Source organism: Panthera tigris, chromosome A2, assembly GCF_018350195.1.
Source record: "Panthera tigris isolate Pti1 chromosome A2, P.tigris_Pti1_mat1.1, whole genome shotgun sequence".
Classification (NCBI taxonomy): Eukaryota; Metazoa; Chordata; class Mammalia; order Carnivora; family Felidae; genus Panthera; species Panthera tigris.
Window position 1 is genome coordinate 75,635,299 of NC_056661.1, and position 18,551 is coordinate 75,653,849.

At 38.2% G+C, this 18,551-nt stretch overlaps 1 protein-coding gene across 1 annotated transcript in view; it reads left to right on the forward strand.

Moving 5' to 3' along the window:
- Positions 1–18,208, forward strand: part of PNPLA8 (patatin like phospholipase domain containing 8) — a 44,423-nt gene extending 26,215 nt beyond the window's left edge. The window contains exons 9-10 of the mRNA XM_042964221.1: positions 9,228–9,423; positions 16,369–18,208. Of these exons, the coding sequence (XP_042820155.1) occupies positions 9,228–9,423; positions 16,369–16,643 (471 nt within the window). The 3' untranslated portion in view covers positions 16,644–18,208. The remainder of the gene's footprint in view (positions 1–9,227; positions 9,424–16,368) is intronic.
- The last annotated feature ends 343 nt before the right edge of the window (positions 18,209–18,551 follow it).

The following is an 18,551-nucleotide window of genomic DNA, read 5'->3' on the forward strand; positions in this document are numbered from 1 at the left end:
GTAAAAAATGTGCCACACAGAATGTTTTTATTTGTTGTTTGTTTTCCTTAAATCAACAGGCCTTCTGGCTTGAGAACACATTTTAGGAAAGACTTTTTTTTTTTTTGTATGTTACATAATGTGATTCATAACTAATTATGATCACTTATTGATGGAAAAATGTGTGGCTTTTCAAATGTAATAAAAATTAAAAAGAAAACATTCAAATGTAATAAAATGAAGTAAAAATTCAAGGTGAAACATGGTCCCTGGGAACGCGGAACCCAATCCGTTTGACAGTTTTGGTGGACATATTTTGAAGGAGATGATATAAAATAATAAGTTAGCGGGGCGCCTGGGTGGCGCAGTCGGTTAAGCGTCCGACTTCAGCCAGGTCACGATCTCGCGGTCCGTGAGTTCGAGCCCCGCGTCAGGCTCGCTCTGGGCTGATGGCTCGGAGCCTGGAGCCTGTTTCCGATTCTGCGTCTCCCTCTCTCTCTGCCCCTCCCCCGTTCATGCTCTGTCTCTCTCTGTCCCAAAAATAAATAAAAAACGTTGAAAAAAAGATTTAAAAAAAAAAAAAAAAATAATAATAATAATAATAATAAGTTAGCTATGTGCTGGATACTTACATAGTCCTTGGCATGCATTGTGTCACTTAATTATCACTGCCTATGAGGTGGATAGAGTTATTCCCCTTTTACAGATGAGATAGTGGAGTCTTGAGAAATGTTCACTAACGAGTAGGATCACAGTTAGCAAGCGGCAGGATCAGGAAGCTGTCTATAGTTACACTTTTTCTAAGTTTATGGCTAAATGATGTATAACATTGACTATTGTTTCTGGTAATTTATTCTTTTTCTGTAATGTAGACTTATTTATTTATCATGAATCTTTCCTCTGTCAAGTTTTTCCCATTATTCATGGAAATCTTAACTCCTGACTTAAATGATAAAAAAGTGACGAAAACTCTTCAGCTGATACTACCAAAATATGTTTTATATATCCTTAATTTTGTAGATGATATCCCACTTAAAGTCAGTCTCATTCCATAGAGCTACTAACCTTAACTTTACTCTCTAGCAGTGAAGTATTTGTTGTGCTCTATGTATTTGGTATTTGGATAAATGTTGAGAGGAAAACTATTTTGATAAAGATTTTCACATGTCATTCAGAAGCTCCTACATACATCGTTTGTCTATATGAGCTACACATCAACTATATAATTTCAGTTTACATGTGTCAATGTTATAATAACAAATACTTTTATCAGTTTTATTTTCTCTTATGTTTTTATAGTACCTTACACATATTTTAAAATGTTATGGTCAACTATCCCATTTTCCCCTGTCTTTCTAGAAGTAGTGTCACAATCTTTGTAGTCACGAATTTAACATAGGATTCCTTTTGTCTTTGGAGCCACTTCAGACTGTTTCTTACTTTGTCAAATCAGTCATTGTTGAATTATGTAAGGCACTTCCCCTGCTCGCCTTTCTTCTTTCTTCCACCCACTCAGGGCAGAAAGTGCTAGCTGGAGAGTCCTTCTGACATTGGTTTCAAGACTTATTGGTCAAAATAAAATTCTTACTTTAATATGTACCTTGCTGTTCTAACAATGATTTCTGCATATTCTTCTTCTCACCATGTCACAAACGGAGATAAATTTAGACCGTGTATTCAAAACATAGTACTTAAGGTTTATAACATAACTTTAAGATGATTGTCATGCTACAAAATCGCAGTTATGCCAAATATTAGTAGAAGTCTCAAATGATAAGTTACTGCATTTCAGGACCATGTGTTCCCAGACTTCCAAAGAAGTTATCTCATTTTCTTTTTATTTTTTTCATCTGAGAGGAAGTAGCTCTAAAGTTTAATTCAGTCCTTGGGAATACATTATAACAAACCAAAGTAATCCAAGTGGTTCTCTTTCCATTTCATTTAGACTAGTGATATTTCTTTTCATGCTTAGCCATTTTTATATTGATGACCATAATCTTTGAATTTAGGTTGAGCTACAGATTAAAATAACTTATTGTACAAAATTTATGTAAAGCATGTAATCACATGTACAGAGACTATACTTGGATGTAAATCAGTGACTTGACTCGGGAAGATTTGCACATCTAATTAATCATATTTAAATGAAATCTGGATTCTAAGCAAGCCCTATTGTTAAGAATATTTTTCTTATTCTCTTCCAAACATGAGGAAGAAATGGGATATTTTTCTACTGAAAGGACACCGTGAAAGATTGATTAGAACATTCTAAGATGTGAATGATCTTGATCGTTTAAACAAAGAAAACGTTCAAGTGAAGTTCCTTTCCAACCCTTCAGAACTTGTTACGAAGTTTAAAACTAAAATATGGTGCTTACTTATTACAGTCCTCTTATCCTGAGCTCTTTGAATAATTGAGTTATTTCCAGACTCATCTTTAAAATCTCTTTTAACTGTCATGTCTGACATATGTTTTAATGTAAGTTACTTCATATCCTTTTGGAACCACATAGAGTATAAATTATAGACTAACATTCTGTTTGAGCAGTTATTGAAAACAGTGCTATAATTAAGAGGTGCGAGTAGGTAGATGTATGGATTACATTTGCCTTTTCCTATAAAGAAAAGAATATGGTAATATTTACAAGGTTTATTACATGTCTTAGAAAATTATAGTGAGAGGAATTCTTTTTGAGTAGTTTTCTAATCTATTATTTCTCTCCCCCCTGCCCAAGTAGCATCGTATCTATCTTGAAATAGTGCGTTTTACATAAAATTATCCCTTCTCTCTCTTTTTAACTTTTATTGGTATACAATTGATATACCCCAAAGTGAACATATTTGATGGGTACAGTTTGATGAGTTTGGACATATGCATGTCCCTTCTCTCTTACCTTTTCCCATCTCCACCTCCAGAATTGAATCATTAATTCTCTGCCTTTGGAGAAAGACCCTGATAAATTCATTTGCACTAAAGGTTTTCATGACAGATTTTCATATGTTATCTGTCTTAGGCCTAATTTACATTGTGAAAGGTTATGTCCAGAACTCAGAATACATTAACCTAAAAGGGATTGTGTTATTTCATGTAAATGTTCCAGGTAAATAGTGTCTTTAGCAGAAAGAACCGGCCTGGCACCTGGCAGATTGTGCCTGCGCCAGGCCACAACTATTAATTTTCAGTATAACTGGTCAAAAATGTAGTGACTGCTTGCTCAGTGCCAGAAACTGTGTTAACCTTGAAGACCCTAAAGGTTTTAATAAGTGCCAGTTTATTGCTTGCGTTTCCTGGGTCCTACCCTCGAATAGCTCAAGCGAGGGGAATATAAGCACAGGAAAATAATAACAGGATAAATTCAATAACGAAAATATGTACAGGGGTAGGAAGTGGTTTATTCTATCAGGACTGGCTTTACAAAGACGTTTCCACTGCAGTTGAGAGAGAAAGAATGAGTAGGGCAGGATAGAAACGGGATTGGGAGGGAAATAAGGAGAGCTTAATGCTTTTAGAGTTTCTCTTGAGGGTGATAAACACATTTTGGAAATAGACAGTGGCGATGGTTGTAAAACATTCTGAATGTAATTAATGCCACTGAATTGTAACCTTAAAAATGCTTAAAAGGACCAATTTTATGTTTGGTGAATTTTACCATAATAAGAAACAAAGTTTTTTTTAACTCAAAAAAGAATAAGCTGAGATGAGATGATTAGGAGACATTCACATTGTGCAATGGTCATTTCCTGGATGGGATTCCGTATGATTTGAAATGATTAAATGTACATTAAAATCAATCAAAAGTATTTAAATTTTAGGCTGTTAAGTGCATGTATGATGTACTGCTATTAAAACACAATCCTGTGTGTATCTCTGAGAGATAAGTAGCAAATTATTCAATCAGTTCATTTTTTTTTAATATTTATTTTAGAGAGAGAGAGAGAGAGAGCGTGCGCGTGTGCGCGTGCGCGCGCATGAGTGGGGGAGGGGCAGAGAGAGAGGGAGTCACGGAATCTAAAGCAGGCTCCAGGCTCTGAGCTGAGATCATGACTTGAGCTGAAGTCGGAGGCTTAACCAACTGAGCCACCCAGGCGCCCTGCAATCAGTTCATTTTTTAAGTCTTTTTTACATGAGCATCTAGCAGTGGGCCTGGCAAATACACAATAAATAAATAACTGTAAATATGAATACTTAAATGAATGGAAAGGTTAAAGGAAATACCACGGTCGTAACATTAGCCTGATGACTTCCTGATAGAAGAGGCATTTGACAGGAGTGGGCTAAGTATAACAGGGCTCAAGGGACGGTGTGCCTCTCCGTGGACTAGAGTGAACACAAAAATCTTAACTTCTGCACGTATTTGATGGAAAATAGGTAAAGGTAAAGGAATGGGAATTTAAAGCATGACTATTAAAACCATTAGAAACCTGGCAACTCTTTAATTTGGGAGTGGTTTTGTTATTATCAATTTTTGCTACACCTTGCTTGCCCCTTATCTTTTCTCCCCTTTCTGTCTTTTCTGACCCTTCTTTATGGGCTTTTATAATAGTGAAGTATTCCATCTAAAATACTGAGATGATTAGAAGTTACAGAGAGTATAACCAGAATTTAAAACAAAAGTTTTAAAAGAGGTAACTTTCTTGCTGAATTAGAAGTGAAATGTCTGTTCTGAAATGTCTCTGTTATGTGATAGGTATTGTTCTAATGTCCTATTAATTGAAAACAAAGGAAAAAGTTGAAAATATTAAAATTTATATTTGAGAAGCCTTTACGAAATAATTATTGCTACCTACATTCAAGGAATCCTAGTAGGTTTTCACAGAGTTAAACAGTACAAACGGCCGATGTAAAACTGTCAACAGATGTATAAAGATAGCTAATTTTTAAAAATTCTTTTAGAGAGGGAGAGAGCGTGAGCAGTGGAGAGGGACAGAGGGAGAAAGAGAATCTTAAGCAGGCTCTACACTCAGCACAGAGCCTCATATGGGGTTTGATCCCACGACCCTGGGATCATGACCTGAGCCAAAATCAAGAGTCAGATGCTCAACCGACCGAGCCACCCAGGCACCCTAAAGATAGCTAAATTTAAAAATAGTTCCTTTCAACTGGTGAATGATAAACTATGATACATCCAAATAATTAAATACAACTCAGCAATAAAAAGGAATGCATTACGGACATGTGCAGTGACATAGATGGATCTCAGAAGCATTATTCTAGGTGAAAGAAGCCAGACTCAAAACACTGAATACCGTATGATTCCATCTATCTTGATAACAAGAGCTAATGTGTGACCTTGGAGAGTAGATGGAAGAATGGATTTGGAAGATAAGAGGATTGAGCATCTGAGAGTCTAGGGTGTTAGAAAGTTGTGAAGTCACATGGGGTGTGATAAAGAATTTCTACCCCTTCCTACATGGGATAGTAAGGAAACCTGTGAGCCAGGTGCTCACCAGTTTGTTGAATGGGGAGGTGACAGGTGACAACAGTGGTGGTGGCTGGGGGGAATAGCAGAACCGTTAAAGCACATGAATTTTCCAAGTGGATTGAGACTAATAATGGTCTAGAAGGAACACTAAAGAATAAATAGGACACCGTCCTCCTAACCACTAAAGTATAGGAGATATGAAAGAATCAACAGCTACCTGGGAAACAGTATTGGGGAAGAGCCACATTTCTGTTAAAGAGCGCACTTTCAGAAGAAGGTGAGATGACCTTGGCGGTTTCAACTGTGGAGCAGTTCCGTACAGCACAGCGGGAGACGTCCAGGAGGAGTGAAAGACTGTGTCCGTGGCAAGCAGGCTCAGGGACTTGAGTGGCAATGTTGAATGGCGCAAAGACACTGGAGTTTAGAATAACAGGTGAATTTAGCCCCTATCGGGTCTGAGGAAAGTGAGCCTAGTAGCTCTAAAAACCTTAAAAACCATCCCACCCTCCACGGTGATCATTTCCAGCAGACACAGTGTCGGTTCACCTGCTTCAGGCTCGGCACACTCGAGGCTGGCACGCCTTTCGGCCTGGCATGGCGTAGACAGACATCCGAGTTTCTGCTGGATGAACTGAGGCAGCCTACTCGGTGGCACAGAAGGTTTACTTCTCCTGGTCTTAACTGGCACTTTGATCCGTTTAAGATTCTTATCGTTTGTGTGTATTCTCTCTCTGCCATGCTGTTTCGGGTTTCGGAATGACTTAACTGTTTTCCTAACACGCATGCTGAAAATTAGGCCTGTGGGATCTGTAATAAAGGTAAGCACGATGATGGCGTGTGTGCTTCAGTCACACATGTCCCTCTTCCTTAGTCTAGACAAGGGAGGGAAGCTTCCCCCTCCTTAGGACACCTCCTGCCAGTCGGGTGACAAATGACAGAACCCAGTCTCCCCCTTTTTTGTGTCCCAGACCTGAGGCCGTCCACAGGCCAGCTTTCTGCAGTCTGTAGCTTTCAGCGACAGTCGAAACTCGAGCCTCTATCAGCCACAAAGGGACTTTCTGAAAACAGCCAAAGAGCTGAAGTGTGGTGGGCCTGCGAATAAATGGGCCCCTGTTGACTGGAGATGTCTTTCGAAAGAATAGCCTTTTCTCATGAAAGTCAACACGTGTGGATACCTAAAACACATTCTTTTGAAGAGATGATGCTAGAGAGTGATGGAGGGAGGTAGAGATCAGATCAGAAGTGGCAGCAAACAACCCATCCTGAAATGGAGACCAAAACGAGCAGTGAAAACGCGTGACCCAACGGTTTTTCTGCGAATCCCGTGTATGCCTGTTACCCCAGAGGAATCCTGAGGCTACACCCTGGGGATGAATGACGTGGGCCGTAATAAAGGACTGTTAGGGTCAGATCGGCTGTTCCATAACTAAAGAGCCAGTTACCTCTGGGACATTTCTGTGCTGCTGCCTTCTAGTGTAATCTCACCGATGCAGGGTGTTACTTGAGATATGTGTTTTTGAAAAGTTGTTTTGGTAACGCTTAAAATAATGAAGAGTTGTCATTATCTGTGATCTATGAAATAAATCCTCCCCCTCCCCCTAAGATAACGGAACATAAATTCACAAAAAGGTAAGGTGCGATTCTCTTTCGTGGTCCGTGAGAAATTTTAGTGACACTGGTCACTTCATTACCAAGGCAAAATGCTGCATGTTTTTAATGGGGCCTTGAAGCCAGAGAACAGTAGTGTTGGCAGTGGGGGAGGTGGGGGAGGTGATTTTCCACAAGGAAAGGAAACCACTTGGCAGAAGTCTCTGATCCTTTGAGTCCCCAGTTTTGTAAAAAGACAGTCAAATCACTACCTCACTGGAGCTTGGATCGCCGCATGTACTGCTTTTTACCTTTGTCAGAAACTTGCAGATTACTGGGGGAAAGCTGTCGGCAAACACTTCTTGAAGTTCTAGGGCCGGTACTAAAATAAGTTGCCATTGAGCCTATACACTCAGTGTAGTACCTAATCCTAAAATTTTAGAAATTATCAAGTCACATCTTATTTTTAAAAGTCGTGATGCCTCTGCCAAAGAGCTAGGAAGTGGAAGCTAAGCTGAGATTGGAATTAGAAGCAGCAATATTTCTGATCTGTGTTTTCCCCCACAATTCTGAATCATCAAGAGAAAATTGAAACATCATCATTATATTCTTTTTTGAAAAGCATATGGCTTATTGCAGAAAGGGTTTTTATTAAATGCACACCCCTGTACACACACTCTGTCCTAAGGAAAACTTAGCCATGCAAAGTGGCTCATTTGCCCAAGATCCTAGTTTGCCATAATTTTGCTGTAGTACACTAAAAAAGAATTTTGAGGGGCTCCGACTTTGGCTCAGGTCATGGTCTCACAGTCCTTGGGTTCGAGCCCTGCGTTGGGCTCTGTGCTAACAGCTCAGAGCCTAGAGCCTGCTTTGAAAGCTGCGTCTCCCTCTCTGTCTGCCCCTCCCCTGCTCTCTCTCTCACGCTCTCTCTCTCAAAAATAAATAAAACATTAAAAAAAAAATAAAAACGAAAAAGAATTCTGAAAATACAGGTCTTAAGGAAAAATATTACTTCTTTATAGATCTTTATCCCGTAATATTTGTGTCACTGTAATCTCAGTGCCTGTATTTCACATGTGTACTGCCTTAGGATATGCCAATTTAAGCTTGTATCTCCTCTTCCTATTCTTGAGGAAAACCTATTTTTTTCAAAATTCTTTTTCAGTGTACTAGTACAGAATTCGGCAGTCTCTTATCTTCCAGTAGAGACGGACTGTTTTCAGCTCAACATGTTAGGATTATTTCACTTAGGTTCTTGCTGGATCAATTACTCTTGGCCCATGTTTTGAAGAGTAAATGGGAGTTAGTTGAGCTAAGAAGGGGGCTGGAGAAAGAGTGTTCTGAGTGAGATAGCATGTCCAAAGGCACAAAGGCAAGGGGATGTGGGTTATCAAAAACCTGCAAGTAATTAATGAGTGACTGGACTGTAGGCTTAGAAGCTGACCAAATCTGTGTGGCACTATCTGGAATTAATGGGAGACAGTTACAGAGAGGGCGATATGGGCGTATTAGAAGGAGTAACTTTTCCAACAGTTTATAGTTTTTCAGGATTGAAGGGATACACTAATACCAAGAGAGGTTTATCCCAGTGATGCAAGGCTGTCTATATACTGTTATTCTACAGTTTTACAGTATTTTTTTGGCATGTTTAATCCTTCTGAATTCTTCAAAATAATAGTTATAATTGATAAATGCTTAGCATTACAAGGTTTGCCTACTTTGTTTAGATGATATATGTGTTTTAATGAATGTGATACTTTGAAATTGTATTGTTCACAGAGTTGCAGTGAAATTAGTTGAATTAATTTGTTTCTATTTGACTTATGAACAAAAAGCTAGTTTTAATCGTTTGGTAGAACCGCAATTTTTTTGTTAGTTTTTATGTAGACTCTATAGTGACCACTGAACAAGGATAATATCTTTAAAAGGTAATTCTGTTCGTTTTAGTAGTTTTGAGAAAAATATGCAAAGCGATCAAGGAAGAAGTTAAAAAACTTTCATAATAGGAAGGAAAGTGTAATAAGGCCAGTGAATTTTCCCATTGTCTTTTTTGAAGCTGTGGTATACAAAATAAATACTTTAAGGGAACTTCTTGTTTTTAAATAATTTGTTTCGTTCACTACTCTCCTTGTGAGTAAATTTCAAACTGTTTAAAATACAGCTTTGTTTTCATGTTTGTAAAATGGAATTTCACTTTTCAGAGTTCTGCACTATATTTTCTTGACTCCTGTTTTGCAGGATGGAGGCTTGCTTCTGAATAACCCCTCAGCGCTCGCCATGCACGAGTGTAAATGTCTTTGGCCGGACGTGCCCTTGGAGTGCATCGTGTCTCTGGGCACCGGGCGGTACGAGAGTGATGTGAGAAACTCTGTGACATACACGAGCTTGAAAACCAAACTGTCGAATGTTATCAACAGTGCTACGGATACAGAAGGTTAGTCTGTTTGCCACCTTAAAGCACCGTGACGTCTCAAGTTCACTTTTGGGTAGCATATGCCGCTGCCGACTACAAAAGAGTGTGTTGTGTCTACACAGGAGGCTCACGAATGTAGGGGAGCAAATCTTATGTTTCCATTTCTCCTCACTCATTTCTTCTCAGTGACCCCAGAAGAGAGACTGTTCTTCACCTGGGCCCTGGTGTGTTACCTTTGCCTGGGTACAGTTGGAGAAGTATCTGAAGCAGGATTAGCACAAAGGTTTGGTTGGAGACTCTTAAAATGTGAATTAAATCCTGTCTTTAGCCTGCTCTGAACCCTCTAGGCTTCCCATCACACTTAGACCAAAATCACAAAGCCTCAATCACTGAAATATACCAGGTCCTTTAAGAGCTGCGTCCCTCCCCCTCTCCTCGCATGGCCCCCCTCTGTCAAGTCGTCCAGCCACACTTTAGTTCTTGCTGTCCTCAGACTCGCTAGGAAGTCTCTTGCCTCGGGACCTCTACAGTTGCTGTGCTCTCTCTGTGAGGTCTTCTCCCACATTTATTCTTGATTCACTTCCCTGTTTCATTCAGGTCTCTGCTCAGATGTCACTTCCTCGGAGAGACTGTTCCTGATTCCTTTCCACCCCCTCACCATGTCATTCTAACCTCCTTATCCTGCTTCCTTCTCTCGCTCTCTTTTTCCAACCTAGAGCATTCTCTCATTGTGTGGATATGGATTACATATTTGCTTGTGTGGTTGCTTATAGTCTCTCTATCCTGCAAGAATACAAGGTGGAAACTTCTCCAGTTGACTATGTTGACTGCAGTGCCCACCACATAGTAGGCAGTCAATGAGTATATGTTGAGTGTCCAGTTTTGGCCTTGAGATGTAGATCTTCTTATTTTACTATTTTATTTTAAGTCTTTTATAAATCCGTTATTCAGTTCTTAAAAAGAATTGTCACCATTTAACAGCACCTTGCTTCTGAATCTCATTCTTTCCATATCGTCAAGTCATTAGCCTACATGAGGATCTTAAACTCCCCACTAAGGACTTTTATCTATTAATGACAACCCAAGAGAAGCTTATATACTGGATTTTTCACTATCTGAAATTTTGTCATCAAATCAATAAAATACTCTTTTCTCTCTTTTTTTTTTCCCCATTACATTTTTACTGTATTCGATCACAGCACAAATGCATTTGACTTACACCCGGAATACTAAACTTCCGAATGTTTGCATTGAAATAAGTGCCTGTGGTGGCATAAGACAACTTTCTTAAGGATGGCATGACACTGCTTCTGCGATACGATACGTGTGGCATATTTTTATGGACATGCAAGTGAGAAGTTAAAACAGAATGGTGCTTGATCTGTGATTTAAAAATAGTAAAAGAAAATTTCTTACTATTTTTCATCAGACTCTGAAATTACCACCATTCTTATCAAGAAGCATATATCTAGGTCTATACAATATTGTGATTGTATAATCTGCTGAGAAAAAGAAGCCCTAATCAGCCAGTCTCAAAATATTTCTGTGTATCTGGTGCAAAGCATGTGATGGACTAATTGGAATTTTCAAGAAACAAGTAATGCTGCTTCCACTCTAGTGTACTTACACTCTAGTTAATGAAAAAATTGAGTGAAACGTATGTAATTGCTGGTACTAGATGGTTCTTGAACTATAAAAACTGCAGTTTCTGGGAATGCAAACTGGTGCAGCCACTCTGGAAACAGTATTGAGGTTCCTCAGAAAATTAAAAATAGAACTACCCTAGGACCCAGCAATTCACTACTAGGCATTTATTCAAGGGATACAGGTGTGCTGTTTCGAAGGGACACATGCACCCCCATGTTTATAGCAGCACTATCAACAATAGCCAAAGTATGGAAAGAGCCCAAATGCCCATCGATGGATGATTGGATAAAGAAAATGTGGTTTATATATACAATGGAGTATTACTTGGCAATCAAAAAGAATGAAATCTTACCATTTGCAACTACGTGGATGGAACTAGAGGGTATTATGCTAAGCGAAATTAGAGAAAGACAGATATCATATGACTTCACTCATATGAGCACTTAAGATACAAAGCAGATGAACATAAGGGAAGGGAAGCAAAAATAGTATAAAAACGGGGAGGGGGACAAAACATTAGAGACTCTTAAATATAGAGAACAAACTGAGGGTTACTGGAGAGGTGGGAGGGGGGATGGGCTAAATGGGTAAGGGGCACTAAGCAATCTACTCCTGAAATCATTGTTGCACCATATGCTAACTAACTTGGATGTAAATTAAAATAAACAAAATGGTAAAAAGAAAAGAAAAACAAGGTATTATAGAAGTATGTGAAACATTTATCAATAAAAATATTTCCAGGTTTAAAAAAATGCAATTCCATTTAGTTCAGTCTAAAGTATTATCAATTAATAAATGGTGAATAGTTGTAAATGATTAAAACTATGAATTAAGAACGGGAATAAGAAAACTAAAATAGGTTATTGTGGAGATTTTACAATAAGTAAATTAGACTAGGGTCGCCTGGGTGGCTTAGTCAGTTAAGTGTCCGACTTCGGCTCAGGTCATGATCTCAGGGTTTACGAGTTTGGGCCCTGTATTGGGCTCAGTGCTGACAGCTCAGAGCCTGGAACCTGCTTCAGATTCTGTGTCGGCCCCTGCCCCACTCGCCCTCTCTCAAAAATAAAACATTTAAACAAATTTTTTTAAAAAGAAGTGAATTAGACTTGATACAGGTCTTAATAACAGAATAGGGTTTAGACATTTTAAAAGAGGGTTAAGACTTCCACTGCTGGCCATGATAAAATAATAGAAACCATACATTTCCTCTCACCTTAAACCGTTAGCAGACTGAACCAAACCGACATTAGATGTCTGAAATGAATGATGCAAAAGGGACCCAAATCAAACTTCTAGAGGTGTAATGGGTCAGTGATCCCTGAGAGAAGGAAAATAAATGAAGCAATTTTTGCAGTTGTGCAGCTTGCTACCTAAAAAGCATTTCTAGATTACAGCACAGTGAGGGGTGAACCTGAAAAAGCAGAATAGGATACAGAACTATAGTTCATGGAGGCCAAGGAAACTAGAATTTTTGGGCAAAATATAACAGGAGGAAGCTTCATAGAGAGAGTGCTCCAGACATACAGGGGAGTCCCCTTGAGTACTGATTGGTGCATACCTATGAGGAAACTACCCAAGGCAGGGGAAGAACCACCAGGAAGGTTAGAACAGTTCTTGGAGCTCACATAGGACCCAGAGTAGCTCAGATTTTTATCAACAGAATAGAAGGAACTTGTGTTACAGGAGATCATGCAGTGGGGTTCTCAGAAGAGCATTGTTTCTGTAGTGGCATCAGATTAGTTCTAGACTGAGGGCTGCTCTGGATCCACTCTAACACTGCTTAAAAGCAATCCTCAAAAAGATCAAATTGAATCCAGTTAACAGCATCCATTGTTAGAATAAAATCAAACACTGTTAAAGGAATACAATAAATTCCAGTACAGAAAAAAAACAAAAATTCACAGTGTTTGGTATCCAATAAAAAATTGCCACGCATACAATGAACCAAGAAAAGACACCCTTCACCAAGAAGAGCAAATCCAATCAATGAGAACAGACCTAGATATGAATCAGATGATAGATAGGCAATTAGCAAACAAGGACATTACAGTAGCTATTAAAAGCAGGCTTTACATGTATAGTGGGCTGGAGGAAGACTTGAACATGATAAGGAGAGTAATGAATGATACAAAAGGGACCCAAATCAAACTTCTAGAGATGAAAAATACACTATCTGAAGTGAAAAAGATACAGCTGACAAGATGAATAGCAATTCTACATAAACACTTGCAAGAAATAGAAGAAGGGTAAATACTTCCCAACTCATTCTATAAGGCCAGCATTACCCTGACTCCAAAACCAGGCAAAAAAAAAAAAAAAAAAAAAAAAAAAAAAAATTGTAAAGTACATAAAAATACCAATTCCTGATTAGTTTCCTCATGCTGAAATTCTTAAAATATTCTAACAAATTGAATTCAGAAATACGTAAAAAGGAGAATACAGCATAACCAAGTAGGATTCATCCCAAGAATACAGAGTTGGTTTAACATTTAAAAACATCAATATAATTTACCATATTAATAGACTAAAACATGAAAAATTTGTGGTAGTTTCAATAGATGTGGAAAAGACTCTGACAAAATTTGACATCCATTCATGATAAAAACTCATAGTAAATTAGGAACGGAAGGAAACTTCCTCAGCCTGACAAAGGACATTTATAAAGAATGAAAAAAAAAAAAAACCCCAAGAAACCTAGAGCTAGCATTATATTTAATGGTGAAAGACTGAATACTTTCTATTTAAGATCAGGAGCAGAGTAAGATGTCTCTCATCACTTCCAGTTGGCATTGTCCTGGAGGTCCTTTCCAGTATTACAACGCAATAAAAGGATATAAAAAGCAGATAGATTAGATGTGAAGTAAATATTTATAGATAACACCATGGTCTATGTTGACAATCCCAAGGAATCTATTAAAAAGCTCCTAGAATCAACAAGTTGGAGAACACAAGGTCAGTAAAAAACAATTATATTTCTGCATACTCACAACTGGAAGTTGAAATTAAATATATACAAAGATAGACGTCATTTATAATAGCATGAGAATATTAAACGCTGAAGGAATTATTTAGCAAATAATGTGCAAGACCTGAACACTAAAAACTATATTACTGGAAGAAATTAAAGAAATACTGAGTAAAGCAGTAGATATACCGTATTCATGAATTGGAAAATCTCAGTGTTGTTTCAGTGGCACACCACAAATGGATCTATAGACACCATGCAATTGCTATGAGAACGCAGACAGCCTTTTTCTGGGGTGGAGATTTAACAAGATGACCGTAAAATTTATATGGGTGTGCAAAGGACTTAGAAGAGCCAAAACAATTTTGAAAAAGAACAAAGTTGGAGGACTTCTGCTCTCTGATCTCAAGACCATAAAACTCCAGTAAGCAAAGGACTGTGTATTTGCATAAGGTTAGACCTTTAGATCAATGAATGGTACATAATAGTACAGAAATTGATCCATACATGTAAGCTCAAAAGATTTTTAATAAGGTAACTAAATGGGGAAAGGATGGTCTTTTTAACCAATAGTATAGGGACAGTTAGGTAGCTGTAGTCAAAAAAGTGAACCTTGACCCTTCACACCATATACAAAAATTAATCTGAAATGGATCATAGATTTCAATATAAGAGTTAAAACTATAAAACTTCTAGAAGAATACCCTGGAGAAAATCTAAATGACATTAGTTTAGGTAAAGATTGTTTAGATAGGACACAAAAAACATGAACCAAAAAAAATAAAATAAAGTAGACTTTATCAAATTACAGATTTTGCTCTTCAGAAGACAGTCTTAGTAAAATGAAAAGATAGTCTGTAGACTGAAATAAAATACTAGCAAAACATGTATCTGATCCATTATCAGAACCAAATACATAAACAGATCTAAACTGTATAGAGAATTTATATATACATATATACATATATACATTATATAAATATAACGTATAAAAGAAAACATTCAGAAAAAAATGGACAAAATATTTGAACACTTTATTGAAGAACATACGCAGATGACTAAAAAGTACATAAAAGACTTTACATCATTAGTCATTAGAGAAATGAACAGTAAAACCACAAAATACCACCACACATTCTCTAGAATGGCTAAAATTAAGGCTGACAATACCAAGTTTTGGCAGATGTGAACAGTGGGAACTCTGATGTATTAATGGAATGCAAAATGCTGTGGCCATTTGGAAAATGGTTTGCAGTTCTTAAAAAAGTAAACATGTAACATTGTCTCCTGTGCTTCAATTAAAAAAAAAAGATAAACACACTTTTCCCATATGATCGAGCAATTTCATCCCAGAGTATTCCCTCAAGAGAGATGGAATCATATATCCACAAGAAGACTTATATGTAAATTCTTACTGTAGGATTGTTCCAACTGGCTAAAAACCGGAGAGAACCAGAACTGGAAAGAACAAACTGTGGTGTATATCTGTGCAATGGAATCCTCCTCACCAGTGAAAAGGAAGAAACTATCGATACATACATACTATGACAGGGATGAATTTCCAAAGTGTGTTGCTATGTAAAAGAAGCTAGACACAGAACTATGTATTTCTGATTCTATTTGTATGAAATTCTAGAAAAGCCAAAGAGTAAGGAGAGGAGGAACTATTAAGAAGGCATTAAGGACTTTTTGGGGTGATAGAAATGTTTTATGGCCTGATTATTGTGATTACACAAAGGTATACATTTGTCAGAACTTCTTAAATTATATACTTAAAACTGGTGAATTTTATCGTAGATAGATTATACCTCCATAAAGATGATACCCAAAATTAAAAACAAAAAGAGGGGCACCTGGGTGGCTCAGTCAGTTAAGCATCCGACTCTTCATATCGGCCCAGGTTATGATCTCAAGGTTTGTGAAATGGAGCCTCGCTTTTGGCTCTGTGCTGACAGTGTGGAGCCTGCTTGGGATTCTCTGTCTCCTCTCTCTCTGCCCCTCCCTCCCTCCCTCCCTCTCCCTCTCTCTCTCTCTCTCTCACAAAATAAATAAACATTAAAAACAAAACAAGTTGGAAAGGCATTTCAGCGGTGGCTAACAGTATGACCGAAAACAGCGACAAGAGCGTAAAGGAGCAAGTAGCAGAATTACAGGAAGAAGTATCTTGGGAGATGAATTTCCTTAGATTCATTAGTATGGATTCCTTAAACCTACTTCTAATGGGCTGGAGTGATGAAATAAGTAAGGCTTTGTAATTTGCCTTAAAAGAAGATAATTTTAAATAAGGATAAAATTAGATCATTGCAGAGTAAGTCCGTTTTCTCATCTACCCTGTTCTCTCTTTGTTTTAACAGAAGTCCATGTGATGCTTGATGGTCTGTTACCTCCTGACACCTATTTTAGATTTAATCCTGTCATGTGTGAAAACATACCTCTAGACGAAAGCCGAAATGAAAAGCTCAATCAGCTGCAGCTGGAAGGGTTGAAGTACATCGAAAGAAATGAAGAAAAAATGAGAAAACTTGCAAAAATACTAAGTCAAGAAAAAACAACTCTGCAGAAAATTAACGATTGGATAAAACTAAAAACTGACATGTACGAAGGCCTTCCATTTTTTTCAAAATTGTGAGAAGTGTGTGCGTATCCATCTCCCTAAGTGAGGGCCTGTTCAGAAGATGCAGTGAATTCAGTAAGGAATTGGGGGCTTTGGCCCGAGTTTGCCTTGAGATGCCGGAGAATTCCTGAAGAAAGACGTGCTCGGACCGGCTTGTGCAGCACAGAGGGTGTGCTTGGTTACAGAATTCATATGGGATTCGGTTTTTATGATGTTCATAATTAACAGTGCTTTAGGAATCTTTCTGTGCTAGTTGGTTTTAGTAGATCTTGGTGTTATATTGTTTGATATTTGAAAATGTATTAATATATGTGCCAAGCAAGAGCTGTGACACCACTACACTTGATGTTTTTGCTTTAGTCACCATAATCATGTTGAATTTGTTTGATGACTGGTTTTCTGTTAGTGGAAAAGCCGATTTCTTAAATTTCCGTCACTGATGTTTTGACCAGCTGCATTTTAGGATCCAAATGTTGCCTTTGACTGTAATGACATCAAAACAGGTGCAGAAACGTGGAATTTCTCTATCAGAGGACTTTCACATTTGAAATATGAAAGAACCAGATACACAGTTCTATTCAAAATTTGTTTCTTTTAGCACTGTTTGGCTCATAAAGAGAGGAGAAGTTCCAATCAACCACTTTTCCACCTGAAATTTCAAGATAGTGCTGGGTGTTAACTTTTCTAGCTCTAGCTTATCCATTCACTGTTATAAAATTAACTATTTGAATTTACTGAGAAAATATCCCTATCTTAACAAAAATAAACTATTGAAATAATGTATTGTTGAAAGGCTAATGTCATTTGTAAAGTTTTTATTGTTCGTAACGTAGCTTCTTCCCACCTGCTGTAAGCATTTGAATATACGTGTCCACAGTGTGCTTAAAAAATTATGTTTTGTTTTACCTGATTAACTCCTTTAACCATCGGATTTCACGGAGGTTGTAGGTGTACCGACCCGAATCATTGTTTATGCCAACCAAATTCATCTTTGCTTTGTTGTCTCTCCATCTGTCATATAAAGCCTTCCATCATGTTTAGATTTGTCCAGAAAAATGAAAAAAGGTAAATGCCTTTTGCTTTGTGTACACATCAACTAAAGCTAAACCCCATTGCCTGGGCATGGCTCTTGCTTCTTTGTAACGTGAATTCACAGAGGCAGTGAGGCATGGTTCAGAGTGCTGGGGGGAGCTGAGAGTCTGGATGTTAATCCCACCTCTGAGGCAAAGTCCTGTTTGTGACCTGGAGGAGGGGGGGCAGGCGCTCTGGGCTTTGGATATTTTATTGATCGAATGAGAAAAGCTGGCTCTAAGATGTACGTCCTCTTTTACGGCAATCCAAATTCTGCAAATATACAAGCAAACCATGGGAAGAGATGTGAAAATGAGTTTTCAGTCTTAGTGCTTGGTAGAATTACCTGCTCTTTTCAAAGCAGCAAAGAGGAAAAATCGTCGATTTTAGAAATGTAGTTAATTCTCCAACACATCATATAAAAAACACAGAGAATAGAAATGGTTTTGATGCCCAGGCCTCTTTGAGTGTCTCAACATTCTTATTTCTGTAATAAAAGGTATGCTGGCCATGTTTCAGTTCTGTTCTTGCTACAGATACTAATCTTTATTAAAAATCGTAGCTCAGGTAGAGCTGTCTCTAGAGGCAAATGGGCTGCGTGGGATTTCCCCTAGAGGCAGGAGAGAGCCCGGCCTGGGTTAACTTGACACTGTGAGCCTTCGCTCCTCCCACACCCCATTTTATCCAGGAGAAAGTAGATTCCCAAGGAATCTTCCCAGAGGGAAGGAAGTCACAAACAGCATACAGTCTGGGGGGACAGAGGGGAGGCTTACGACTTTGTTCTGGTGATAGAACAGACGGGCTTCCTCTGAGCTTCCCCGCCCCTGCCAGCAGCTGACAGCTCACCCTGTA